We start from the raw sequence: 27,009 nt of genomic DNA on the forward strand, positions 1-27,009 counted from the left end.
AGGGATTTAAATGCCCTTTGACATTTAAATATAAAATTTTTTTTTAAAAATACAATAATATACACAAGAGTCTGTTGACATTGATATTCAAAGCATATATATATTTTCTTTACAAAAGTACATTTTTATATTTAAAATCTTTAATTGGAAGACGTGGAGTTTTTAATAAGACATTCCCTGAGTTCTTATATTTTTTTTTTTATCAATTCTTTATATGGTATTGATATTTATTGCATTGTTGGCATTGCCGTGGAAGACGTGATATCCGTTGTATCTTCAGATCTCCACAGCTGGGTTACTGTTTTCGTTTGTGTATGGAAATTTATTCCCTAGAGTATAAATAAGTTATCAATAATCAATAGCCGATTGTTAAAATATATCAAAGTAGAATAAATTATTTTATATATATGTATAAATTATACGTACGTATTTTCCATAAAAGTGATTGTCACCGAGGAAGGATCCTTTGTTGCCAGTGAAACTGAACATTGGCAGAGGTACGGGAATTGGTACATTGATACCGACTTGTCCGGCTTCAATTCTGTTGACAAAACTTCGTGCTGTTGCTCCATTTGTTGTAAAAACAGCGGTACCGTTGCCATAAGGACTGTCGTTTATAATTTTAATAGCTTCGTCTAGAGTGTCAGCAAACATGCATGATAAAACGGGTCCGAAAATTTCTTCAGTGTAGCACTTCATGTGTGACTGAACATACAAAGGGTTGAATATCAATTAACATCAACTGTATATTTAATTTAAATCCTCGAATTTAAATATTGTGATTATAAAATTTACCTTAACGCCGGATAGGACAGTGGGTCCGACAAAATTACCATTTTCGTAGCCGGGAACGACGATCCCCCGGCCATCGAGATCCAGCTTAGCGCCTTCTTTGACACCGGACTCAATTAAACTGTGAATGCGTTCTTTAGCTTGCGGAGAGATAACTGGACCGAGATCAGTGTCAGGAACATGACCGGCGTTTACTTTTAATTGTTTTGCGGCAGCAACTAAATCTGGGATCCACTCGCGAGCTTTTCCTACGAACACGGCGACCGACAAAGCCATGCACCGTTGACCCGCGGCGCCAAAAGCCGCGCCGACGATTTGCGATACTGTTTTATTTTTATTAGCATCCGGCATTACGATGCAGTGATTTTTAGCGGCCATGTTACACTGGACACGTTTGCCGTGAGCGCTACTCTGCTTGTAAATGTATTTCCCAGCCTGATCCGAGCCTACAAAAGAGACTGCGCGGATGTCCGGGTGCTCGCAGATAAAATCTACTGCTGCGTGCTGACCGTGGATTATGTTGAGCAGACCTGGAGGTGCTCCGGCTTGGGTAAATAACTCGGCGAGGATCATCGAGGCTCCGGGAACTCTTTCAGAGGGTTTCAGTATCGCTGCGTTCCCACAAGCCACTGATACGGGGAACGACCAGAGCGGGATCATCGCCGGGAAATTGAAAGGACAAATAGACGCTGTGACACCTAGAGGTATTTTGTATGAAATTATATCCATGTCTTTGGCGACATTCGGCGTAGATTCTCCCATCTGGAGCACCGGGATCGCTGTACATGCGTCCACTACCTCTATAAATAAAATCAATTCATAAATATATTTTTATTTTTATTTTTATACAAATATATAAATAGATAGAATTTTTTTCACTTACGTAAACCCCGCAGCACGTCTCCTTCAGCATCGGCCATAGTTTTCCCGTTTTCTTTTACCAAATTAGCGGCTATCTCTTTCTGAAACCCATCAGTCGGTTGTAAATATCAAGAGTTTAAATAAATAAATAAATAATTTTGTTTTAATGAATTTCTGAGTACCGAGTGCTCACGAATTAGGGCTTGATATCTGAGCATAAGTCCTTGCCGGGTTAAAACACTAGTGTCTCGCCATTTTTCATAAGCATTTTTAGCACTTGCTACAGCACTTTCCATCTCGGATTTCGTTGACTTTGGAGTCCGGCACAGTAATTTATTTGTCGCTGGGTCATGTACGTCAATAAACTCTGTACTTTTTGACTCTATTTAAACAAAAATAAATTACATTAATTTATATTTACTTATTTAGTCATTTTTAAAAAATAATTACCAACAAATTGACCATCGATAAACATTTTTACTGATGGAGCAGCGCTGCTGAATGATCTTCTTATCATATTCATCTGGAAAACAATTTTTAATTGACTGCGTGTACACTATTATATTTTTGGGGACTCGGTAGTGCACTGGGTCTTTTAGGGAACTCAAGTTTTCAGTTTGTAGGCTTTCAAAAAATTTGAAAAAAATTATGGGCTTCTAATCCGCGGCCCAGAAGTTGCCAAAGTCAAAAATTTAAAATTGATAACAAAAATTGAAGAATAATCGACAAAATGGAATATTAAATTTGACTGTTCCTCCAAAGACCCAGTATACATACGCAGATTTAATTAATTAATTAACTAATCATTAGTCAATAGAGTAAATAAAATAAATTCGATTACTTCAGAAAATAGTTTGCGCAATTAATGAATAAGATAATGAGCGAAAAAATTATTTTAACAAAACAATATTTATTTTATTGATGATCAATAATTACTATTTTTCACCACTTGACCCTGGTGAAAATTTTTCAGACTTTTCTCTGAAAAATTCTGAAAAAGTCTTTAGAATTTAAGAGTTTTTCAGAGAAAATTCCGAAAAATTTCTACCAGGGGATTTATATATTTTATATATTATATTGTATTATATAAGTAGAGTTAAATTATTAAGATTTTATGACACCCGGGTCGTTACAACTTTGACTGGTAATTTAATTTAATTTATTAGCTCCCAAGGTCGTATTATTTGAATACTAAAATAAGTATTCTTATATAAATAAAATAAATATGACTTTTAAATTACATAAAAAAATTTACAAAATATTTCCCCATATGTTTTTCATATTTGTTAAATTAAAATACAAATTTTGAGTATTTAAAAAAAAAAAATAGTAAATAAAAATAAACGTCAAATTATAAGTAAATAGATTATTTATACATATATATTATATATTTATAAATAAAATGAATGTACAAATTTAATTAGAAATATATATATACAAATTTGCAATCCATATTTTTTAAATTTCTCAAGTAAAATTATTTTGATACTTTCTGTAAATAAAAATCTGTAAATAAATATCGAATTATAAAAAATAAAAATATTAATTGTTAATTAATTTAAAAAATATACCTCGTATGTTCGTGCAAGTAAAGCCATGGTAAATTTATTTAAAGACGATAATACTTCCAGAGCAGTTTGCTGAAGAGTAGCAACGTAATATTTGATAGCATACTGATTAACTTCAACCCGCTTGGCTCGTTTATCTCATTAAAAAACGACCAATACAAATAGAATAATAATAATAATAATAATAGTCTAAAAAAAAAACTTTTTTCTACACGAGTTTACATGAGTGTGAATGCGGCGAACAACAGAAAAATTTTAAATTTTTAATAAATAGACTAAATAATTAATAAAATAAAATTTTAAAAAATGCGCATTTAGAAAATTTTTAAATTAACAAGTGTATTTTTTATAAATTTTAAATTTTTATTTTATTTATTTATAACTTTAAAATTGTCTGTCTGCTACATTCTTATACCGTTTACTGATAATTTAATCCACTATATTATCAGTCTCCATTTTCCAAACTCCTCACAATATTAATTTTTGTTAATTAATTGAGAACCACTTGTCACATTTTATTAACTTATTAATTAACAATCAAATGCAAAACAATCGAAATTGCAACAACAAATTCCAATAATTGTAAACTGAAACTAAAATCAAATTATTTGACTCACAAAATTTGAATTGAATTTACCGCTTTATTGTTTAGTATTTAATTATTTTATTCACTAATTTGTTTACTGCAATAAATATAAGTAAAGTTGATAATTGTACAGTAAATAGTAAAGAAAATAATTTTTTTTAAAGCGCGGGGCATTTAAATCTCCGAATACGCGCCTGGTTTGAAAAGCGCGCGGCGCGCATGCGTGATTTTGAATAGACCAATAGAAAAATTGAATTAAAAATAAGTGCGCGTGCGCGACAAGGAACGGACCAATTGAAAAATAACAATTAGTTGGGTGGGATAAAATTTAGTAAGCCGAGGGTTTTAGGGTTTGGGATTACAGCGTCGATGAGCATTTAGCATTTGTCGTCTGCCGTTGATCCCGGTTACTCGACGCCCGTGTACGAGCTGTTGCTATCATTGAGATAGTCCAGTCCACAAAGTTGTGTGTTGCCTTTCAACAACGTAAGCCCATAACCCAGAGCGCGCCAGTGGCTGTCTGTTGGTGGGAAAGTTTATACGGACAAGAGGTTGAGCCGAGGAAAGTGAAGACGCTACAAGTGAGTGAGAACCCAGCAGTGGCGGCGGTAGTTGAACATTTGAGTCGAAAATTAAAGCAAGATACCAATCATTTATTACGGTGAGTGAGAAAGATAAAGTCACAGGGCTGTAACATTTTATAAATAAAATCGACATTTTTTTTTATAAACTCAACCCCGCTGTCATCGATTATTTAAAAAAACAAACAAACGAATTTTTTTTTGAATTATTCAGCGCAATTATTAAATGGAGTTTACAATTTTATTTGTTTTACAGTTTCGCAGGGAAAAATGGCGGATATTCAGGTGACGACAGTCAGCCAAGATGCTCTGTCTGTTGGACAATTGGAATTGGGGGGTAATCCAAATGCTCTATCACTGCGTAGGCCATTTGATCCAGTGACACATGACCTGGACGCTACTTTCCGCTTGACGCGGTTCGCGGACTTAAAAGGATGAGGGTGTAAAGTCCCTCAGGAAGTTCTTGGTAAACTTCTCGAGGGACTACAGTCCGATGATAGTAGTGTTCAGGATCATGAACATGCTCACTTTATGCACATGGCTATCCCACGTATTGGTAAGTTTGGATTTTAGATTTAAAAATAAGTATGACATCAATGTCCTGTCGGTTGATTTCCCGAATCTTGTCTGGGTCTATTGATGCTAAAAAATTTTGGCGCGGCGTCTTTGACCATGTGCTACCGGCTTTATTTTTTTTTACCCACATCTAGGAAAGTACTCGAATTCATTGATAAAGACGAGTCGTATCAACTTTCTCAGGTAATTATTTATTCATTGGGAGTATTGTAAATTTGATGGGTTTAAATTGTATTTATATTTATGTAAATTGGATGATAGACGCCATTGTTAGACGCTTTGGTATTGGTACGAGTTGCTCATTGTTCTGATATGGAGGGCACAGGGCCCGGTTTAATATTTACGGTACTTGGTTATAAAATATGGCTGCCACGTTGGCGCCCGCCTAGAGGTTCTCAACTATTTTTATTTACCCGCCAAATTTAAATAGAGCCGATTGATCAGAAATTTAAAATGGAATTTTAGCCTAGACCAGATAAAATAATGAAAATTTTTATTTTTAAAAACAAAAATCCCTTATGATACTGGGGTTAGCCGACGTCTGATGATTTTTGAATTTTTTTTCAAAACAATAAATTACAAAAAAAAATAAACTAAAAAAATGCACATGTAGAAATTAAAAAAACTACAGGTGCAATTATTCTAAATATTTTTTTTCCTAATTTATCGTTTGAAAAAAAAATTCAAAAACTATCAGACGTCGGCGAACTTGACTATCATAAATCCCTTAACTGAAGTTAGCCGACCTCTGATAATTTTCGGATTATTTTTCAAAACGATAAATTATAAAGAAAAATATTTTAAAAAATTGCACTCAAAGTTTGTTTAATTTTCTACATGTGCATATTTTTAGTTTTTCTTTTTTTAGAATTAAATTGTGAAAAAAAAAATCCGAAAATTGTTAATTGTCTAAAAACTTCAGAATCATTGAAATTAGCCAACGTCTAATAACTTCTGGATTTTCGAAAAACTATAGATGAAAAAAAAAAATATTTGAAAAAATTGCACCTGTAGTTTTTTAAATTTTCTACATGTGCATATTTTTAGTTCATTTGTTTTGTAATTGATTCGTTGAAAAAAAAAATTCAAAAATTTTTAATTGTCTAATAACTTCCTAATCATTGAAATTAGCCGACGTCTGACAACAGAAGTTGATTTTCGAAAAACTATAGATGAAAAAAAAAAATATTTGAAAAAATTGCACCTGTAGTTTTTTAAATTTTCTACATGTGCATTTTTTAATTGTTTAAATTGAATTTGAAAAAAAATTGAAAACTTTTTAAATTAAAAAATCCCCCACGTGACTTAAAATTTTTCAAATATTTTTATATTTACTATGAATATTTATTGCAGGCATTGGCATGGATTCCTCCGTAACTCCACTAAGACATGGAGGACTCAGCCTGGTACAAACAACAGACTTCTTCTATCCACTGGTCGACGATCCTTATATGATGGGTAAGAGTATCGGGGAGTATGTCCGCCGACAAATAACATCCCTCCTATTGTCATTTTTTTTTCTTAATAACGTAATTTAGGTAAAATCGCTTGCGCGAATGTGCTGAGTGACTTGTACGCAATGGGAGTGACCGAGTGTGATAACATGCTGATGCTGCTCGGAGTGAGCACGAAGATGACGGAGAAAGAACGGGACGTCGTGGTACCTTTAATCATGAGAGGGTTCAAAGACTCGGCTTTAGAGGCTGGTACTTCAGTCACTGGTGGGCAGACTGTTGTCAATCCCTGGTGTACTATCGGCGGGGTTGCTTCTACTGTTTGTCAGCCTAATGAATACATCGTGTATGTATTTTTTTTTTTATTAATTAGTAATTAATCCTGTAAATACAGTAGGATACTTCATGTCAGTTGAGTATTCTAAAGAAAATCAGGTAAATTGAAGTGGATCTTTCTTATCAATTAATTATTCTTCTGAATAATTTCAAAAGATCGATTCCTACAATTTATTTCTAGTAATTAATCATTTATTAATTTTGAATAAATGGTTTTATTAATTCATATATATAATTTTTTTTAATAGGCCAGATAATGCAGTTGTTGGAGATGTCCTTGTATTGACGAAACCTCTAGGTACCCAAGTAGCAGTAAATGCTCATCAATGGTTGGATCAACCAGATCGTTGGAACAGAATAAAATTAGTTGTTAGTGAAGACGATGTACGGAAAGCTTATCAACGAGCAATGGACAGCATGGCTAGATTAAATAGAATAGGTATTTATTTTTATCTATATATGATTCTAAAGATAGCAGGCAATTAAAAATTTTTAGATTTTTTTTTTCTAACAAATCAATTGAGGTAAAAGACCTAGTACCCGATCAGGGAACTAGTACTCAATCACTCCTTGTATTTGTGTATATATTTAGTAAATATATATATAAAAATACATGAGTGTCCAGCTACTAGTTCCCTGATCTGGTACTGGGTCTCTTACTTTATAAAAAAAAAATGCATATATAGAAAATTAAAAAAGCCACAGGTGCAATTATTTAAATTGTTTATTTTTTTTTTAATTTATCGTTTCTAAAAAAATCCAAAAATTATTAGACGCCGGCTAACTCGAGTATCGTTTTATTTATATGATCCTGAAGTTAGCAGACAATTAAAAATTTTTGTTTTTCAACAAATCAATTGCAAAAAAAATAAAATAAAAATATGCACATGTAGAAAATTAAAAAAGTTACAGGTGGAATTTTTTAAATATTTTGTTTTTTTTTAATTCAAAAATTATTAGACGTCGGCTAACTTCAGTATCATCTGCTTCATTCACACTCATTTTATTTGTCTATAAATAAAATTTTATTTACTGATTGTTAATTTTTTAGCTGCGCGTTTGATGCACAAGTATAACGCCCACGGTGCCACGGATGTAACGGGTTTCGGTTTGCTAGGACACGCACAAAATTTAGCCAAGCATCAGAAAAATGAAGTGTCCTTCGTAATTCACAATTTACCCGTGATCGCTAAAATGGCAGCGGTTGCTAAAGCTTGCGGCAACATGTTCCAACTGTTGCAAGGACACTCTGCAGAGACCAGCGGCGGACTTCTGATCTGCTTACCGCGAGAACAGGCAGCCGCTTACTGTAAAGACATTGAAAAGCAGGAGGGTTATCAAGCCTGGATTATCGGTATCGTCGAGAAAGGAAATCGCTCTGCGAGAATAATCGACAAACCTCGAGTTATTGAGGTACCAGCAAAAGAAAAAGACGGAGAGCTTTGGTAGACGTTTGCTAGGAGTGCCATCATCATTATCACTGTCATCATCATTCTTATCATTTAATAAATATAGAGCTTTGTGTTATCACTTATTAATTAATGTGTTGTCACATAATTAAGTTTAAAACTGCTTATTTTTCGTCTGCTTTAAATGTTGATTTTATTTACTATAATTTTTTTATATAAATTTACTTCTGTCCGTTTTTCGTATCATTGAAAACATGAAATTATTCATGATATTTTTTGTAATCAATGAAGTTTTTTTTTTTTTTTTTACTAATTTTTAATTTAAAATAATTTAACACAAGCGAATGAGCAATTTACAATTAGGATAAATTTTTTAATTAACTGATTAAATAATTTTTTTTTTTTTATAAATAAGAACATCAATTATGAATATATATAAATATTTTAATGAATAGTTATAATTTGAAAATCTAAACAAAACTGTAAATTTTTTTCGACTAAAAAAATTTATAAAATATCAATCACATGATTGTAATTTTATTGAAAATAAATATAAATAGCCCTAATTAATTAAAATGTATTAACTTTTCATACTAAATAAAAAAGTGCTACTTTGTCAATAAAAAAAATACACGATAACTTTTTTTAAATGTTTTACATCTAGACTAATTATTTATTAAGTTCCACTCCAAGTTCTAATCTCCTTTGATTAGAAGTTCCACATGTTGAACTTTTTTAGGATAAATTTTTTTTACACGAATAACTACATATGGGATAAATTTTTTGAATTGACAATGAAATCGAAAGATTGATTTTCTCAATTAAATAAATTGAAATAATAATAATAATTTAATAATTTAACTCAATAATTACAGTCGTTTATTTTTTAATTAAAATCAGTCTTTTATTATTTCTACAAAAAATGTAAATAATTTATATTATATATTTTATCTTATCTATCATCACAGTTTGATTTTTTGTTTTTTAATTAACACCATATTGCCATTATAATTATTTAATACTTTTCGTTTCATTTTATTCAATTTAAAAGTTTCTGATTTTTATAACAGAAAATATAAATAATTTACTATATCTTTTTCGCTGCTGTACTAGATATATATCTTATTTTTTTGGTTTAAATTATATATTTTACATTTATTATTTAAAACGATTTTTTTTCTCTTAATTAAGAATATGAAAAAATTCGAATGTATTTTTATCTTTCGCTTGATAATTTTTTTAATTTTTAAAAAATTTAATTATCGTGTTTTGGAAATAATTAGAGACATTTTTCATTTTATCAGAGAAATATTAATTATCTTTAATATATTTTTTGCCGCAGTGTATTAGATAAAAATGTTATTTTTTTTATTGAATTATATATTTCACGCTAATTATTTTAGATTTTCTTATTATCAATAAAAAATATATATCTTTAAATATTTTTTTTTTCTATCACTCTTATAATTATTTGTATTTTTTTTTTCGCTCTTACAACAATTTGATTATTTTTTAAATATTAAATATACACAACATATCATTGCCGCTATTGTAATCATCTTAATTTTTTTAAATTTTATTATCACATTTTGATTCAGTCTTTTTTTTTTTTGTTAGAAAAATATTAATAATTTATGGGATTTTTCGCCGCCATCAAATAGATTAATCTTATTATTACTGATATGGTTTAATTACATTAATTATTTAAGACGAATATTTTTAACAAAAAAAAATATACATAAATTCTAATATTTTTTTTTTATCGCCGTTATTTTAACAATTTGATCTTTTCCATAAATCATAATATCATAACAATTCAGACCTTTTTTTTATCCTTTATCGCTGCTATAATCATTTTAATTATCGCATTTATATTAATGAATTAATAATTATAATTATTTTTTTTATTCAATTCTTATTGTAATTAATGACTTCGGTCCATTTTTTATTTAAATGGGAAAAATATTACTAATTTACGATCGCTATTATAATTATTAGAAATTTATTTGTTCAAATTATTTTATTTTCATCGATGCCTTTTTTTTTTTTAATAAAAAAATATAAATAATTTATATTGGTTTTTTTCATCACCACTGTAATAGATGACAATTTTTTTTTTAATTATATAATTCAAATAAAAAACCTCAATAAAATTATTTTATTTTAACAAAACTGTTCAATGATTTCGATTTTTTTTTTATCGATAATAATAATAAGATCATTTCTTCAAAATTATAAAATTTAAATTCGTGACTTTAGCTACAATTTTTTTTTTTCATATCAGAAGACTTTTGTATATATACTTTTTTTTCGTTTAAAGAGGAAATATTATTAATTTTTAATTTTTTTAACAGGAGGTATAGATAATTGTTATCACTTCCTTTTTTTTTTTACGGAAGATACAGATCATATTTCCACTTTTATTGAATAAGATATATGGATAAATTTTATCACTTCCTTTTTTTTTTTTACGGAAGATACAGATCTTATTTATCATTTCCTTTTTTATTAATAGGAGACATATATAAAAGTTATCACTTCCTTTTTTTTACGGAAGATACAGATCTTATTGATCATTCCCTATTTTATTAATAGGAGACATAGATAAATGTTATTACTTCCTTTTTTCACGGAAGATACAGATCATATTGATCATTTCCTATTTTATTAATAGGAGACATAGATAAAAGTCATCACTTCCTTTTTTTTTTTACGGAAGATTTTAAAAATATTTATCATCTCCTTTTTTGTAATAGGAAATATAGATAAATTTTATTATTTTCATTTAGTATTAGTTGGAAATATTGATCTTTTATCATCTCCTTTTTTTACAGCTTAAATAAATAAGTGTTATTCACTTTCCTTTTTTTTTTTTTTTTACAGGAAAAATGAATAAATTATAATATTTCCTATTTATTTTCTTACAATAATAAAATTTATTAGCCACTACTTTAAATTATATAATTTAAATCAGCAATGATCTTTTTTTTTAATCGTATCTATAAACTGATTGAAATTTTTTTTTTTTTTCCAATAATATCATTGAGTGATTATTATTTTTTTTGAATTATATAATTTCAATAAAAGTTAATATAATTTTTTTTTCAAATATAAATTATTTATAAAATTTTTTGAAATTATGTAGTCGGCTTTTTTTCTCTTAGTTCTGTAAATTTTGTTAATAATCATGATCAGTCTTTTTTCTTTTTGCAACAATATTTTTAACTGATAATTAATTTTTTTTTTCATATAATTTATATTTATAATAGCGATCATTTTTTCATTTTTACGTAAAAAATATCAGTTATCACAGTCAATAGTATTAATTTAGTTACAAATTATAAACTATAGCTATATAGCTGCGGGAAACTTAGATAAATTATTAATATGTTTACATCACAATACGGCTTGCTAATATCAGTCTTTGTTTTTTAAAAGAAAATATAAGAAATAAATACGATACTGAAGTTAGCCGACGATGTATAATTTTTGTTTTTTTTTTTTAAATGATAAATAATAAAAAAAACAAAATTTGAAAAAATTGCACCTATAGTTTATTAAATTTTCTTCATGTGCATTTTTTTGGAATTTTGTTTTTTTTTTGTAATTAATTGGTTAAAAAAAAATTTGAAAATTTATAATTGTCTGCTAACTTCAGGATCATAAATAAATGATATTTTTTCCCACCAAAAAAAATGTCATTTTTTACGCACAGAAAAAAAATTTTTTTGGCGCAAAAAAATTTTGCATTATGAAATGAAAACAAACATTTTTTTAAGACTAGAAAAAATTTCTTGCGACAAGAAAATCTTGTTTACTGTGCGGTTATCAATAATATCGTTAATAGTTTAATTTGAAATAAATAAATTAATTGAGTGTTATCAATCACAAGTTACATCTATATTGGTGTCAGTCTTCTATTATTATAAATTATGAAAAATCAACAAATAAATAAATAAAGAAATAATAATAAAAGACTACAAGAGCATTGAAAATACTTATCACATCATACAATTTTGTTTAAATTCAATTGATATTAATGATTACGCTTTTTTTTTTATTACTTAATTTGATATAATATAAATATTTATGTTTTTTTTTTTGTTCATATTTTATAAATAATATTCAAAGTATTTTTTTCAACCAAAAATATGAACCATTTTTAATATTTTATTTTATTTTTTAAAGAAAATGATAAACTTTCATTTCCTTTTGACTGATCATTAATTTTTAATTTTTAATTTTTTTTTTTTTTATAGAAAATATAGACAAAAATAACAGCTATTTTATAAACGTTATTAGTATACACGTATGTATAAAAATACATGCATACTAATAACGTTCATTAAAATTATACAATAACTGTTATTTTTGTTTATACTTTCTATAACACGTCTTAAAATAATTTATACCCACACACACATACACTCGCACACGCACACAATAAATAATAATAATAATGATCTTAAAAAAAAAAAAATAGTAATAATAATAACAACAACAACGATAATAATAAAAAAAATGCAACAACAAAAAAAAGTATTATTATTATTATTACTATTATTTTTTTTGCCCTTTAGTAGGACTTTTTTCCCCGCCTTCGCCACATGGTCGGGTGTCTTTTCCGCATATGTTTTTCACTTCCTTCTGGAAATGAATAAAACCTACGACAAAATTCGCAGGCAAACCATCCATCAAAGTGTACTTTCCAAACATGGACAAGAATTTCCCAAGATCGAAAAACTTCGCCACATTCTAAGCATGTGAAATTATTCGATCTTGGGATTTCTTGAACCATGTTTGCCCACTTAATGTCAGCAAACCTTGCTGGAGAGCTTACTTTTGCCCAGCGGGTGTGAGAAATCCACAACATGGGACTTCTGCAGCCGATCATCTGCAGGTCCCGCAGCCACTCGTGGACTACGCTGGACCCAAACTGTCGGTGGCCAGCCTGAGCCAGGATCTGTGGGAGCAGCTGCTGTGGCGGAACTTGTTGTTGCGGGGCAGGATTTTGTAGTAGCGCTGGTGGTGTCAGTGGCTGTTGAGGTGGTGGTGTCAGCGGCTGTTGAGGTGGTGGTGACTGGGGCTGGGCACGCGGTGGTGTTGCTAGGTGAGGGAGCGCCACGATCGGAATCGCGGGAAGGGGTATTGCTACCCGCAGAACGGCCGCATTGTCTGGAGTCTGTTGTATTCGCCGTATTATGACACACAATTTAGTCACCTTTTTATTAAGACTATTAATCGTCTGCTCGAGCTGTGTTTGTATGTCCCTCTTACAAGAGACGTGGTCAGACAACAGCTCGACTTCCCTTGATGTACCAGGCCGTGGACTGGCAGATCGTGACCGCGTCGCCCCTCTCGGTGTTGTGGACAGCGACCTCCACTCCAATCGTCCAGTTCGAGAGGATGCCACTTGCGAAAGGAAGCTGACAACCTCCCGAACATTGTTGTCCGTCAGTGGAGCTTTGGTACGCAGCACCACAAACACCTTCAGCAAGGACCCAACGAGCGATTTATCGCGGACGTACATGTTACTAAAGATATTCTTTAATAACTTGCACTCCGCGAGCGCTCCACTGTTACCAGAAAGGCATTTGGTGATCATACTCAATTCTACCATGTATGCCCTTCTGGTGCCGATGTTGGCTTGTTGGGCCTGCGGACTCACACCCGGGACATTGATTGCTGTGATGCATTCTGTCCCAGGCATATCCACAACCAAGATCATTTCACCTGTAACTTTGCTTCTCTGTAATCAGAAAAAAATTTATTTTCAAAACCTACTGAGTGTATAGAAACAAAAAGTCGAACAGAACGAGGTACCCGCAAAATTTTATAAAAACGTCGCCGATAACTTAGTGTTTCTTTACGTAACCTGCCCCCCACCCTTGTCCCTATAAATAAAAGAATAAATTTAACGTGAGTGGATTTCAGCGTTTTGACAGTAGACTAAAGTACCAGGTTCCGTACTTTATGGCACTGTAAAATTATCGGTCTTGTAGAGCGTGGGTTCGAGTCCAATCCTCGAAATCGACGAGGGCCATCGCTCAAACCGATTCTAAATTAAATTTCCTATAAATAGATATATATAAATATTTGATGCCGTAAGAAGGACGGTGGCGATTTGGTTGGAATCCAGGCAACACACTCGGAGATTTCACGCTCGAGATGTGCAATTAGAACAAGTTAAGCATTGTCGTAAAAATTTTATAGATGTGGATGACGCTACACATGCTTACAAGATCACCAAATTATCGTAAAAAATAATAAAAATGGTGGAAAATCTGAAAGTGTACACCCAAGTCACTTATAGTGATAAATATTTCTTAAAATTATTACTTTGATTACATTATTGTTTTATAGTTCTAATCACTTTTTTTTCAGTATTAATTTTTATTTGACTCTTATGTCTTTAATTTAAATTTAAATTTTTAGTTTTTTCTTTCAGTTTAATTTTTATCATTTAAAATTTGTCTTAGTTATTCCGCTTTTTTTTTAGATGTTGCTTCTTTATGAAATCCTACACGGAAGAAAAGACAGTACTCGTTACCGTTATGCGCAGTATTCAACGAAAAATATATTTCAAAATTACTGATTCATATTAGAACGGGATTGAGTTATTGCTCAACACGTACTATTACTTTTTAAACAGTAACCAGTGCTGTGATACACAGTACATGGAATATATGACTGGTTACTGTTAAAATAGTCGCTGTTCATGTTTAGAGAGTATATGATCTTCTTAGCACAGCTCTTGTTGCTGATTATGATGTATAGAATGTGGACACTTATTATTTAGCGGGAGGAATGGTTACTTAGATCTCGTATATTTCTTTAGCAACCAGAACAGTAGAACCTGCTCAATCCCATTCTGACATGATTATTTACTAAATTCATATATGTCTTAACTATTCTTGACACTAGAGACACATGTCAGAACAGAACTGAGTAATCAGGTCGAACTACTTAGTAATAAAATTACTCACCAATAGAAACAAAGTGAAGGCTCGCGATGAACGATCACTGTTCAAGGTCTTGGCTGTGGGAGTCCCCCTAAGCAACACCGTTTGCATATCGGAGAGTGGAGTCTAGGGTCGGTTGTTGAATGTCATAGTATCTTCACCAACTGGCGCTAGACTTCGCAAATGTGCAGTGGTGAGATCTAAAAACTTGCCCATTCCATACTCCACGATGCTATAACATAAAGAAGAATTACAGGTATAGATATATCTGATATAGATATGAAAAAATATGTATTGAAATTTCCTTATTAAAAAACCGTATAGGGCAGGGTGGGGCAGAGAGACCTCTCTGAAATTTTAATCAAGAAAAATTTTGTTGTTTTTTCGTCGAATTACTGTAAATCCGATATGTTTGCGCATTTTAACCCTACCCATAACACCTGGGACAAAATGAACCAGCCGAAAATTCTAAAAAAATGATGCTTTTATATTTTTAGCGTCGAATTATAAAAAATATAATATATATTAATCTATTTTTCGGCTGATTCTCTGTAGCTGGGGCAAATTTGGCCACTAAAAATTTTCGAAAATAATATGTTTTTTAATTGATAAACTTTTTTTAAATAAAACAAAATTATCTGTAATCTAAAAAATCCAAAAACACGTTTTTTAAACAAATAAGAAATATAGAATTGTTATTTTTTTTATTAAATAACAATTAGTATTTAAACTAATCATGGGGGAACGATTTATTACACCTTAAAAAATTTTTTTTGAGTTATTTAAAACTAAAAAATTTTTAGTAATAATAGTTGTCAAGAAAAAGAAATATATTATTGATTATGAAAATAATTTAAAAAAAAAAAAATTATCATTTTTTGGAGAGGGTGGGGGCTTTCTCCCCTTAAAAAAAAATTGATCTGATGCTCAGTTGCAATTAATAATGTCGTTTTATGATAAGAACTTTAGGTTGGACACATTTGACATATCTGTGTCAGCTAATAAATAAATAAATTTAAAAGAGTTTTGATTTACAAAATTTAGTTAAATCAGATTTAAATGCCGGGAAGTATCGAGCTTGATAAAGAAAAATTATTTGAAATGATTCAAAACAATTTGAATCAACTCATTTATAGGTATACAGTTAGCATGGATTAAATCATTTTTCTTAATCAGGGAAATAGAAAAAAAATAATAATTCAGATTCTTTCACGGTACCCCAAGTAAGAAGAACAATTCAGCGATGCACACTAAAAATAATTTTAATATACAACTGCCGATATAGAGGAGCGAGTAGCAACACGGGGTACTTAAAGAAAAATACCAAGTTTTCGAGGACTCAAATCCACTAAATCTTTTTTTTTTTAATGATATTCAATTTTTATTGTTATATCTGGCAAAATAAATTGTTCATTATATTTTATTATACTGCCTGTACTTTGCCTACGTTTCTTAAAAGACAATTATCCTATATTAATTAAGTAAATTCGAGAATATATAGCCGTAAGGTGGGTTATCATAGTTTCATTTTTTGTCTGATCGAATGAGTGCGGGTTTTTCTCATTGCGAGAACCTCACTGTGTTGTACAAGTAATAAAAATTTTGTAGAGGCCAGCCTAAGCCCGGGTTCAACCCGCGAATTCTGGTGGCTGCTGGTAAAAATCACGAGTACAAAACGCGGGTTGCCTCAATATTTCTTAATAATAATATTAAATAATTAAATCTTTTATAATTACCTTACTTCCGCATTACCCTTGCCCCCGAACCAAAGCTCTAAGATGCCACCAGTCTTTAGAATTGATGATGACTTCCCGCAACCGCTCTGCCCATAGTAAAAAATGCATGGCGGCACCCAAAGATGTTGCTGCCCCAACAGCGCTTTGATGACTTCTACAGAAGCACCAGGGCCATCGGAAAAGCCGTCAACCTTCAAATTGGTCGCGCGACCATCTTGTGCGATTTCGTTCTCACCGACTTTCCTGAGGACCGATTCTGGGCAGTCAAATGCCCTGGGCTCTGTTTCAAAAATTAGTTTCATCTTATGTCTGAAATCAGACAAAATAATAAAATTATTGTTTATTTTATTTACTAAAGAAGAGGACCTTTGGAGTCTCAGTAAAATTACTAAGGATACTTTTCAAGAGGATTGAATTAGCTCCAAAATGCCGCAAACGGCGACCTGATAACTTAAAATGCGTCTGAGCTATAGAGAATCGAAAAAAAATCCTAACTTTTCCATGATTACCTGACCGTTGATCCGAGAACAATTGATCCGCGACAATTGATCCTTGCGACGATTGATCCGTCGATAAAATGCGTGTAACATGAAAAATTATGCCCTTTTTTCACTAATTTTGTGTGCGTGTAACATAAAAAATATACTCACACACAAATTAGTGAAAAAAGGGCGTAATTTTTCATGTTACACGCATTTTATCGGCGGATCAATCGTCGCGGATCAATTGTCCTCGGATCATCGGTCGTGTCACCCTTTCCCATGTACAGTCGAATCGCGTTATAAGTCCGCCTACAGGGGTGTAGGGGAATATAATTCCAAGAATTCCTGTACCACCACTTCTGCTCAGCAGTTGAACGCCGTAACTCACACTTCCCCTACTTTGCAAACATGTGTGTGTGTACATGATTATTTTCGTAGTCATAGAGGGGAAATGTCTTCTAAGAAATAAAAGTCGGCGGACTTATAACGTGACTGGACTGTATTTTAAATAGGAAAACTTCAAAATCGAATGTAAAGTACTTGAAATTAAAATTAAGAGCTGAAACTTTCAGGGAATTTTTTTTTTCAATGCCTACACCAATATGTCTAAACCATAAAAGAGCGGTTTTTTTTTCAAAATTCGATTTCTCTTCAACCGGTTATCAAAAAAATCTCAACATCTCGAAAAAAGATTTTTTTGATGGGTACAAAAAAATAAAAAAAAATTGAGGAAATCAAAAATTAAAATTTGTCAAACCGTCCGATTTCAAACATACATATATAAATTTTTTAACGAATGGTATTTTTGAACTTTACTCAACCAATTATGATGTAATGACAAAATTCTTTGAAAAATCGACCATGAGGACAAATGAATCGTTTATTTGAGAAACCCCATAAGTCATGTTTCTTACGAAATTGGGTTTTTTGCATTTTAGGGTTCTTTGGATGTCCCTCCATAGACATCAATCAAAATATGCATCAAATAAGCGTTTAAAAAAAAATTAACGGGGTGACAGCAATTTCATTTAATTGAGAAACCCCATAAGTTAATGACTCAAATGAACATGCAGTTTTAGTTTTACAACCAAACGAAAAAAAAAGTTATAGGTTAGAAGTACCATTTGTGGCCACTGCTCCATTTTGGAACATTTAATACTTTGTTTTAATTAATGAAAAAGTATAAAATGAAATTTCCATTTTTATAGTGGGATTAAAGATGATACTAAAGTTAGCTGACGTTTAATAATTTTTGAAATTTATTCAAAACAATGAATTATAAAAATAAAATATTTAAAAAAATTGCAATTGTAGTTTTTTAAATTTTCTACACGTGCATTTATTTAGTTTTTTTTTTTGCAATTGATTTGGTGAAAAAAAAATCCAAGAATTGTTGATTCTCTGCTAACTTCTGGATCATAGGTCTTTGAACATGATCCTAAAGTTAGCAGACAATTTAAAATTTTTTGATTTTTTTTTCACCTAATCAATTGCAAAAAAAAAAAACTAAATAAATGCACATGTAGAAAATAAAAAAATCTACAAGTGCAATTTTTCAAAATATTTTTTTTTTTATAATTTATGGTTTTTTTTTAAATTCCAAAAATTATTTGACGTTTGCTAACTAAGACAAATTTAGTTATTAATAAATAGAGTAAATAATTTAAAAAATTAAATAAAAAAAAAAATGCGCATTAAAAAAATTTTAAAATTCATAAAAGCATTTTTTTCAAATATTGTTTTTTTAATTATTTACTCTACTTATTTATAATTTTAAATTCGTCTGATGGCTGCTACATTGACACTCAAGTAGTGATCGGGTATTAGTTCCCTGATCGAGTTCTAGGTCTTTTACTTTAAATTCAAAAAAATAAAATAAAAACTTACGATTATTTTTCCAAAAATTTTATTTAAATATAAAAATTTAATGAAACCACCATTATCTACGACGCAGGTTACGCTACTAATACATTGGTGCCGCAGTTCCCACCAAAATTTTTATTTTTTAAAATATCAGCTGTTCCGAGGCCGAAACTGGCCGAAACATGACGAGGAATGACTAGGCTGCGCTAGAAATCAAAATGATCCTGAAACTGACAGAGAATCACAAATTTTTAGATTTTTTTCAAGCAAATTAATTATTAAAAAAAAAAAACTAAAAAATTTATGAGTGTAAATTTAGCAGACATAAGACAATTTTTAAATTACATATAAAAAATTAAACAATTAAATTGATAAAATAAAAAAAATGCATGTACTGATTTTATAATTTTTAAAAAGTCCATTTTTTAATTTTTTTATTAAAAAAATTTTATATTATTATTTTAAAATTTTTAAAATTGACAGATGTCCGCCAACTTTACTGTCATAAAAATTTCCACATTTAGAAAATTAAAAAATCTAAAAGTGCATTTTTTCCAAAAATTTTTTTTTTTCATAATTTATCTTGAGAAAAATAATCCAAAAATTATTAGACGTCGGCTAACTTTAGTATCATAAAATCAAACATATTTAGTTTAAATAAAAACAAATGGCATATTAGCACAAGTAGACAGTACGTACTGATACATAAATGAAATACTATAATAAAAAAAATGCTTATTAGATATAAATTATTCAACTAGTATTTATCTTTAGGTCGAAGGTCAGGAACAAACTAAAATTTAAGTGTAAAGTGCAGCGCGCATTTATTATTTAAAACTGGAATTTTTACCATCGCTAGACAAGTGCCAGCGATGCAATTGCGCTCTTGTGCCGGTTAAATTTTCTATAATAATAATTATTATTATTGAGGTAAGATAATTTAATTTAATTATTAAAACCTTATCAGTTGTAAATATAATTGCATTTACTGCAAAGATTTAAATACTCAGTGCAAGAGACTATTTATTTAAATAAATAAAATAATTGTCCGCATCAATGGGACATGAGGGCATGGGTTTATTTACTCATTTTTTTTTTTATTTTAGACTGGAATTCACCAAAACGCACAGATAAAAAAATGGTCCGTCTGTCGAGCATCGTCAGGGCCGCGGCTTTCCGTGCTGTCATTATCGGAGCACCAGGTTCTGGAAAAGGAACTGTGTCATCTAGGATTGTTAAAGATTTTGGGGTTAGTCATATATCTACTGGAGACAAACTTAGGGACCACGTGACACGTGCTACTGGTGTGTAATTTTTTTTTATTAATGACCTAGTCAATAATTTCGATGAATATTCATTGATTATGTAAGTATTAATTTTTTATGATATCAGACTTAGGTAAACAAGCATCGAAATTTATGAATGAAGGAAGTCTGGTACCTGATGAATTAATTATCGATCTTGTTGCTCATGAAATAAAAGCTGTCAATGGCGCTAATTATTTACTAGACGGTATATATTTATATTTTATTTTTAATAATAATTTAAATGTACGATACTGAAGTTGGCTGACGTCTAATAATTTTTTAATTTTTTTAAAAACGATTATAAAAAAAAAATATTTAAAAAATTGCACCTGTTCATTTTTCAATTTTCTACAAGTGCATTTTTTAGTTTTTTTTTGTGATTGATTTGTTGGTAAAAAAATTCAAAAATTGTTGATTGTCTGTCAATTTTAGGATCCTGTTAAATATTTTTAAAAATTTTTGGAAATTAAGTCAAAGATTTTTAAGACTCGTATGGAGAAAGAAAAATATACTTTATTGGCATGTAATTTTTTATGATACTGAATTCAGCCGACGTCTAAAAATTTTTGGATTTTTTTTTTAGGCGAGAAATTATAAAAAAAAAAATATTTAAAAAAATTGCACTTGTAGTCTTTTAAATTTTCTACACGTGCATTTTTTTCTTTTTTTTTTTTTTCTTTAAATTTAATTATTAAAAAAAAATCAAAAAATTTTTAATTGTCTGCTAATTTCAGTACCATAATTTTTTATGATACTGAAGTTAGCAGACATCTAATTATTTTTGGATTTTATTTGAGGCGGTAAATTTGAAAAGAAAAAAATTTGAAAAAATTGCACCTGTAGTTTTTCAAATTTTCTACATGTGCATATTTTTAGTTTTTATTATTTTGTAATTGATTTGTTGAAAAAAAAATCCGAAAGTTTTGAATTGTCTGCTAATTTCAGGATCATAATTTTTTAAGAAATTGTCTGTCATAAATTAAATTATTTATTTATTTAATTAATTAAGGATTTCCAAGGACAATAGAACAAGCAAAAAAATTACAAGATAAGTTTCCAGTTAATTTAGTATTAAATTTAATAGTACCCCATGAAGTTATTATTGAACGTGTACGTAATAGATGGGTACATTTGCCTAGTGGGCGGGTTTATAATATTGGTTTCAATGATCCTAAAGTACAGGTAAATAATCAAATATATTATTATATTAATGCTGCAATTCCTAAGCAGGGACCAGATATTAATGTTTGAGTATAATTGGATTAATTACGTTAAATAAAATTAAAAAATGGGTTTATCTAAATTTTTACAAGGGCAAGGATGATGTTACTGGTGAACCATTGAGCCAAAGAATCGATGACCGACCGGAAGTTGTTGCCAAAAGACTTAAAAATTATTCACTCCAAACCGAACCAGTCATTAATTACTATAAGACACTGGGTATTGTCAAAGACTTCAAAGGAAATACGACCAATGAAATCTGGCCTAAAATAAAAGATCATATCGCTGAGTTTCTTGCTGCTAATTAACTAACGTGAGTTGTCTCGGTGGATTTTTTATTACAAGTCACTCAGTCAAGATATTTTTAAGACAGAATTAAATAGTACAAGTTACTTAATAGATTTTATTATTAATGGAGTCATTTTTTTTTTATTTATCTGAATGATGATCTAATTTTCATGAACAAGTTAGCAGACGATTAACAATTTTCTGATTTTTTTTTTCAACAAATTAATTACGAAAAAAAAAAAAATTTTTTTTTTATAGTTTATAGTTTTTAAAAAAATTATTAAACGTCGGCAAACTTCAGTCTAATTAATTTGATAGCCAAGTTAATTTATTATTTAATTAATTACTTGACTAATAAAATTGTATTGATTACTGACTAGATAATTTTTTTTTAATTGAGCTCAGTTTAGTGTAAATTATTTTTCAAGGCGAAAAATAATTAAAATTTACTAAAACTCGTACCGGCTGACGAGTAATTTTTTACATAAATTTTCAATGTACAAAAAATATAAAAATTGTAACGCACAATAAATAATTTGATAACAATGAATTTTTAAATTAATTAATTAGTTTATTAATTAATTAAGTCTCCATAAATTTTACTTAATAATGTAACATTATTATAATTATGTTTATTTTCTCAGTAGTACGAATTTCAATGACGCGAAAAAAAATGTTAAATAAAATGACAATAAATAAACTTACAAATATAAATTTCGTAACTTAAAAATAAAGTAATCAAATATTTACAATAAATAATTTTAAAATTGAGAAACAATTTTTGATTTTAAAAATTCCAACGGAATGTTAAAATATAATTTAAAATTTTTAAAGTCTAGTCTATAAAAATCACATATTTTTTTTTTTAAATTAATTTTCTTGAATTAATCAACTCATGGGTCGCTCGGCAAAAGAGTAATAATTTAAATTTATATTTAAACAAATGCTGAATTAATTATCAAGAGATCGTAGAAAGCATTTAAATTATTTCCGGACGATCTGTATTAAATATTTAAGTACATAAATTGTTATCAATTATTAATATATCAAATAATTAATAATTAATATCCTAGAAAAAAAAAAGTCGTATAACAAAATAAAATAAATGATGGATACACGGTATCATCATTACAGAACTTCAAATTCTTCGCATTCGTACGGTAGTTCATCAACAGCAAACTGTTCAGGATTAGCACTAGTGCTAGTGGCCATCATGTCCTCAGTAACTTCGTAGCCGCGTCTTATTTCATCTCCACTGCCCTCGCAAAATAGAAACATCGGGTAGTCGACCTTCTGATTCGAAGGCACGAGAGACTGCAGTGAAATAAAAATGAAGATTAAGAATAAGATTAAAAATAAAATAAACAAAAAATAATAAACAAAACTCACTCTCTCAATAGTCATAACAAACTTATCAAAAGCCTGTTTATCACAAAAATAAAATCCAACGCAACAACTAGGGTCCATTTTTGACAGCAACATTTTCCTAGGAGACGAGCAGTGGAAACTGGCAAGAGGAAAATTATCTTTCCATACATCAACGGCTTCTTGGCAATAATGCGGGTCTAGATGAATGAGTTTGTCTTCTTGGTAGCCGATAAAGTAAAGTGAGTGTCTAGGTCGGCCACCAATTACTCCGATACAGACGTCCAGCTGCAAGAGCGCAGTCAGACAGGGCGCGTAATTTGGATTCAATTTATCGGCGCCCAGTCTCAGTGGTACTAAAAGTATCAAAGATTTCCAGCTGCCGTCACTTTTCTCGCAGGCCTTTCTTACATCCTCCAGATAAACTGAAAAGTTTTTATTATCGACAATAAAACTCCTGTTCAATTAATTTACTTTTGATATTTATTTAAAATACCTGCGCAGTCTTGGGCAACATATAGAGCCAAATTTTCAAACTGATCATGACGCAGAGCAGCGTCTTTTACAGCCTGACTAAGTAAATGAGCAACAGACGCTGGCCCGTACCAATCACCAGCTCTCTTACCCGCAGATGCTCCAAATTTTACTAGTGTATGAATAGACAGTGGGGTCTGTTCTGTTGGTTGATCACCGAACCATTTTATAATCATACGATGCTTGGCTTCATCTTGTAAATAAATTTCATCTTTTTGATCGGGTCTCCATCTCCAATCTATTGACAAAAAATTAAATCATCAATATCACGATGACAATTTTTAATCTGCCGACTGATAGAAATTTTTACGAATGTCCGGTAAAAAATTGGCAACCGATTGGGAGTAAATTTAGTCTGGTCAGTAATTTTTATCTGATAAAGATCAGACAGCAACCAGTACAGGTTCGGTTTAAATTTCAGCGAGTCAGTAAGTAAATAAATAAATATTTAAAATTACCGCGACCAAGAAAGTGGCAAACCAGTGCCTGTGCCAGCATCATCTGTCCACTTCTGAGCATACACCCCCACCCACAATCAGTCGTATAAGTGGATCCATTTAAAATAGGAAATTCTTTGCGATACGTCAACCAGAGTCGTGACACAAAGTCCCGTTTAAAACCGTCCATTCCTTCGTCCATTATTGTCGCGTCTTCTGCTAAAGATTCATCACCACTTGAGTCTGGATCCAAGCCAGCTTCTGATGCCTTGTCTAGCGACAGAGCTTCCTCTGGTTTCTTGTAGTAGCAGGAGCCCAGAAGCCACACCGGCGATTCTTTTGAAAAATTTGTTTTCATCTTTGATGCCCATCCTACAAAAGCAAATGATTATTATTTTTATTGATGCTGTGCTGGTGGAAATTTTTAGTCTTAGTTTAGTCTAGGCCGGTATTTTAATGTTAAAATAATTATCGAGGCCTTGGTTTAATGGTGAATGCTCACACAAACCGTATTTAACATTATTCCACATGGTGAGTAGTTTTGTTTTCACTTTGCTGTCAACTTCTGTTGCCAAAACACTTTCATTGAGCTGGTGTTGATGAGTCTCTTCGGTAACGTGGAGTATGTCTGGCATGCCGGCGATTTGTTCAGGAGGGATCAAGCTTGCGAACCAATTGCTGGTACTGGTACCTAAGCCAGCTTTGAATTTAAAAAAAACAGTAATAATTAGTCGTGTAAAAAAATCGTGGAAAAATTTTGATTTTTCTAAACTTCAAAATGTGACGCACGAACTTTAATTAAACTTTGGAAAATGCAGAGAAAATCAATTTACTGAAAACTATAAATGAACGTTCGTAGATTCTTCCCAAGTAGCACAGAGACAACTTGGAGATGTCTTTTAAAAGGACGAGATAAATTTTTTTTGTCTCAAAGCCAAAGTATTTTTATACAAATAAGACATACTTGTTGGTTTAGGAGTCACAGGAAATTTGTCATCTTTTTTCCGTCAGGAAAAAGTCATTTCCATTGAAAAATTGTTTAGATGACTCATTCGTAATTTAATTTTTGCTGTCACTTGTGTCAAGTCTTTTAGGCAGATATTATTTTGGTGATTAATTTCTGATTGTTGTCAACAATTTAGTGTCTTTAGGTCAAAAAAATGCCTCAAAACTTCTATCTTCCCAAGTAGCACAGACAGTTTTAAGATGTCTTTTAAAAGGACGAGATAAATTTTTTTTTGTCTCAAAGCCAAGTATTTTTATATAAATAAGACATACAGATGTTGGTTTAGGAGTCATAGGAAACTTATCATCTTTTTTCCGTCCCAAAAAAATGATTTCCATTGAAAAATTGTTTAGATGACTCATTTGTAATTTAATTTTTGCTGTCACTTGTGTCAAGTCTTTTAGGCAGATATTTTTTCGGTGATAAATTTCTGATTGTTGTCAACAATTTGATGTCTTTATGTCAAAAAACTGCCTCAAAACTTCTATCTTACAAATGTCACAAACTCAAGTCTGCTGTTTGAGTTTTGTAAATTTTTTTACTCTCCATCGAAACTGCTAGGCTTCATAATTTTTTTCAGTGCAAACACATTCAGAAAAAGGTTATTCTGAGTTTTTTTAGGATGTCAATAATATCAGGATGTCCATTGACTTTTCTCTTGAATTTTCCAGTCCAAAAAAAGTTGACGTTTTGAAGTTTAGATTTTTTTTACACGGCATAAATAATTTTATTGAATGACATCTAGATGGCACATTGTCAATCAACCAGTCACCAGTCATCAGTAATATTAATATCGTTGATAAAAATATATTTAACACAATGACAGTAAGTACCAGAGTAATAAAGCAGAGACCAGGTGACGTGTCATCTGGGTCAATAATAAAAATATTTGCTCTACATAAATATTAAATTTAAATGTTTGCAGTTGATGATGATTTATGTAACTCATCAGATAGCAATTAGTGTTAATTATCATAACATATTTAAAATATAATTTAATTTGTGAAATTAAATAATATATACTTACTTAACCTTTCTCGAGGGGATTTCACTTGCCCATTCATGATTGACAGGCAGAAGATTTGAATTGTTGAAGTGCATAAATGTGTTAATTGTAATTTATATAAAAATTATAAATAATAACAAAAAATACTATTTTATACGTCAGATAAATTTATTTCTTGCAGGTTAGTGGTAGGATTTACATTTTATTGGACTCAAGATATTTAAATATGTCAACTGACGATCCGACAGTTTATTTTAAAATTTATATTTAGCTTTTGTTTAAATTCTTTTGCAAATAGAGATTATTTGTGGAGATAAATTTATTATCACCTATCACACATTGACACTTACTAGCGTTCTCTTTTACTGATATCTCCTTTTTTATTTTATTTTATTTACTTTTTTTTTTTGTTTATTTTAATTCACTTGACAATTTTATTTTTTACTTTACCAACTGTCAGTTCAGTAGAATAATTATTTAAATTTTATGATCTGGAGTTAAAAAATAAATTATAAAAAAATGCACATGTAGAAAATTTGAAAAACTACAGGTGCAATTTTTCAAAATATTTTTTTTTAATTAAAAAATAAATATATGAGGTAATTTTATTTTACAATTATTTTGGGTACTGTTTTTATT

At 30.1% G+C, this 27,009-nt stretch overlaps 5 protein-coding genes across 6 annotated transcripts; 2 read left to right on the plus strand and 3 right to left on the minus strand.

Annotated features, from left to right (window-relative positions):
- Positions 1–74: 74 nt before the first annotated feature.
- Positions 75–3,382, minus strand: LOC130669339 (probable methylmalonate-semialdehyde dehydrogenase [acylating], mitochondrial). The gene is made up of 7 exons (XM_057472158.1): positions 3,225–3,382; positions 2,104–2,176; positions 1,836–2,035; positions 1,676–1,754; positions 796–1,592; positions 427–705; positions 75–329 (listed from the first exon to the last, which is right to left on the minus strand). The coding sequence occupies exons 1-7, from the start codon at positions 3,249–3,251 to the stop codon at positions 228–230; spliced, it is 1,557 nt and encodes a 518-aa protein (XP_057328141.1). The 5' UTR covers positions 3,252–3,382; the 3' UTR covers positions 75–227.
- Positions 3,383–4,174: 792 nt separating this feature from the next.
- On the plus strand, positions 4,175–8,532 carry LOC130669340 (inactive selenide, water dikinase-like protein). The gene is made up of 6 exons (XM_057472159.1): positions 4,175–4,468; positions 4,645–4,944; positions 6,318–6,422; positions 6,503–6,764; positions 7,003–7,193; positions 7,806–8,532. The coding sequence occupies exons 2-6, from the start codon at positions 4,659–4,661 to the stop codon at positions 8,201–8,203; spliced, it is 1,242 nt and encodes a 413-aa protein (XP_057328142.1). The 5' UTR covers positions 4,175–4,468; positions 4,645–4,658; the 3' UTR covers positions 8,204–8,532.
- A 3,863-nt stretch (positions 8,533–12,395) lies between these two features.
- Positions 12,396–19,449, minus strand: LOC130669666 (uncharacterized). The gene is made up of 4 exons (XM_057472684.1): positions 19,231–19,449; positions 16,862–17,170; positions 15,150–15,357; positions 12,396–13,912 (listed from the first exon to the last, which is right to left on the minus strand). Exons 3-4 carry the CDS (start codon positions 15,234–15,236, stop codon positions 12,740–12,742), a joined length of 1,260 nt encoding a protein of 419 aa, XP_057328667.1. The 5' UTR covers positions 15,237–15,357; positions 16,862–17,170; positions 19,231–19,449; the 3' UTR covers positions 12,396–12,739.
- Positions 19,450–19,776: 327 nt separating this feature from the next.
- On the plus strand, positions 19,777–22,496 carry LOC130669667 (GTP:AMP phosphotransferase AK3, mitochondrial). The gene is made up of 6 exons (XM_057472685.1): positions 19,777–19,897; positions 19,981–20,136; positions 20,313–20,510; positions 20,599–20,718; positions 21,523–21,695; positions 21,827–22,496. The coding sequence occupies exons 3-6, from the start codon at positions 20,345–20,347 to the stop codon at positions 22,040–22,042; spliced, it is 675 nt and encodes a 224-aa protein (XP_057328668.1). The 5' UTR covers positions 19,777–19,897; positions 19,981–20,136; positions 20,313–20,344; the 3' UTR covers positions 22,043–22,496.
- A 149-nt stretch (positions 22,497–22,645) lies between these two features.
- Positions 22,646–26,769, minus strand: LOC130669665 (cysteine protease atg4da). 2 transcript variants are annotated; one of them, XM_057472682.1, is made up of 6 exons: positions 26,392–26,769; positions 24,867–25,058; positions 24,380–24,730; positions 23,884–24,159; positions 23,412–23,812; positions 22,646–23,336 (listed from the first exon to the last, which is right to left on the minus strand). In XM_057472682.1, exons 1-6 carry the CDS (start codon positions 26,426–26,428, stop codon positions 23,151–23,153), a joined length of 1,443 nt encoding a protein of 480 aa, XP_057328665.1. In that variant the 5' UTR covers positions 26,429–26,769; the 3' UTR covers positions 22,646–23,150. The 2 variants fall into 2 exon arrangements, with proteins under 2 accessions (XP_057328665.1, XP_057328666.1); XM_057472683.1 differs by lacking the exon at positions 26,392–26,769 and having other exon boundaries at positions 24,861–25,000.
- Positions 26,770–27,009: the final 240 nt, after the last annotated feature.

This window comes from Microplitis mediator, chromosome 6 (genome assembly GCF_029852145.1).
Source record: "Microplitis mediator isolate UGA2020A chromosome 6, iyMicMedi2.1, whole genome shotgun sequence".
Lineage (NCBI taxonomy): Eukaryota > Metazoa > Arthropoda > Insecta > Hymenoptera > Braconidae > Microplitis > Microplitis mediator.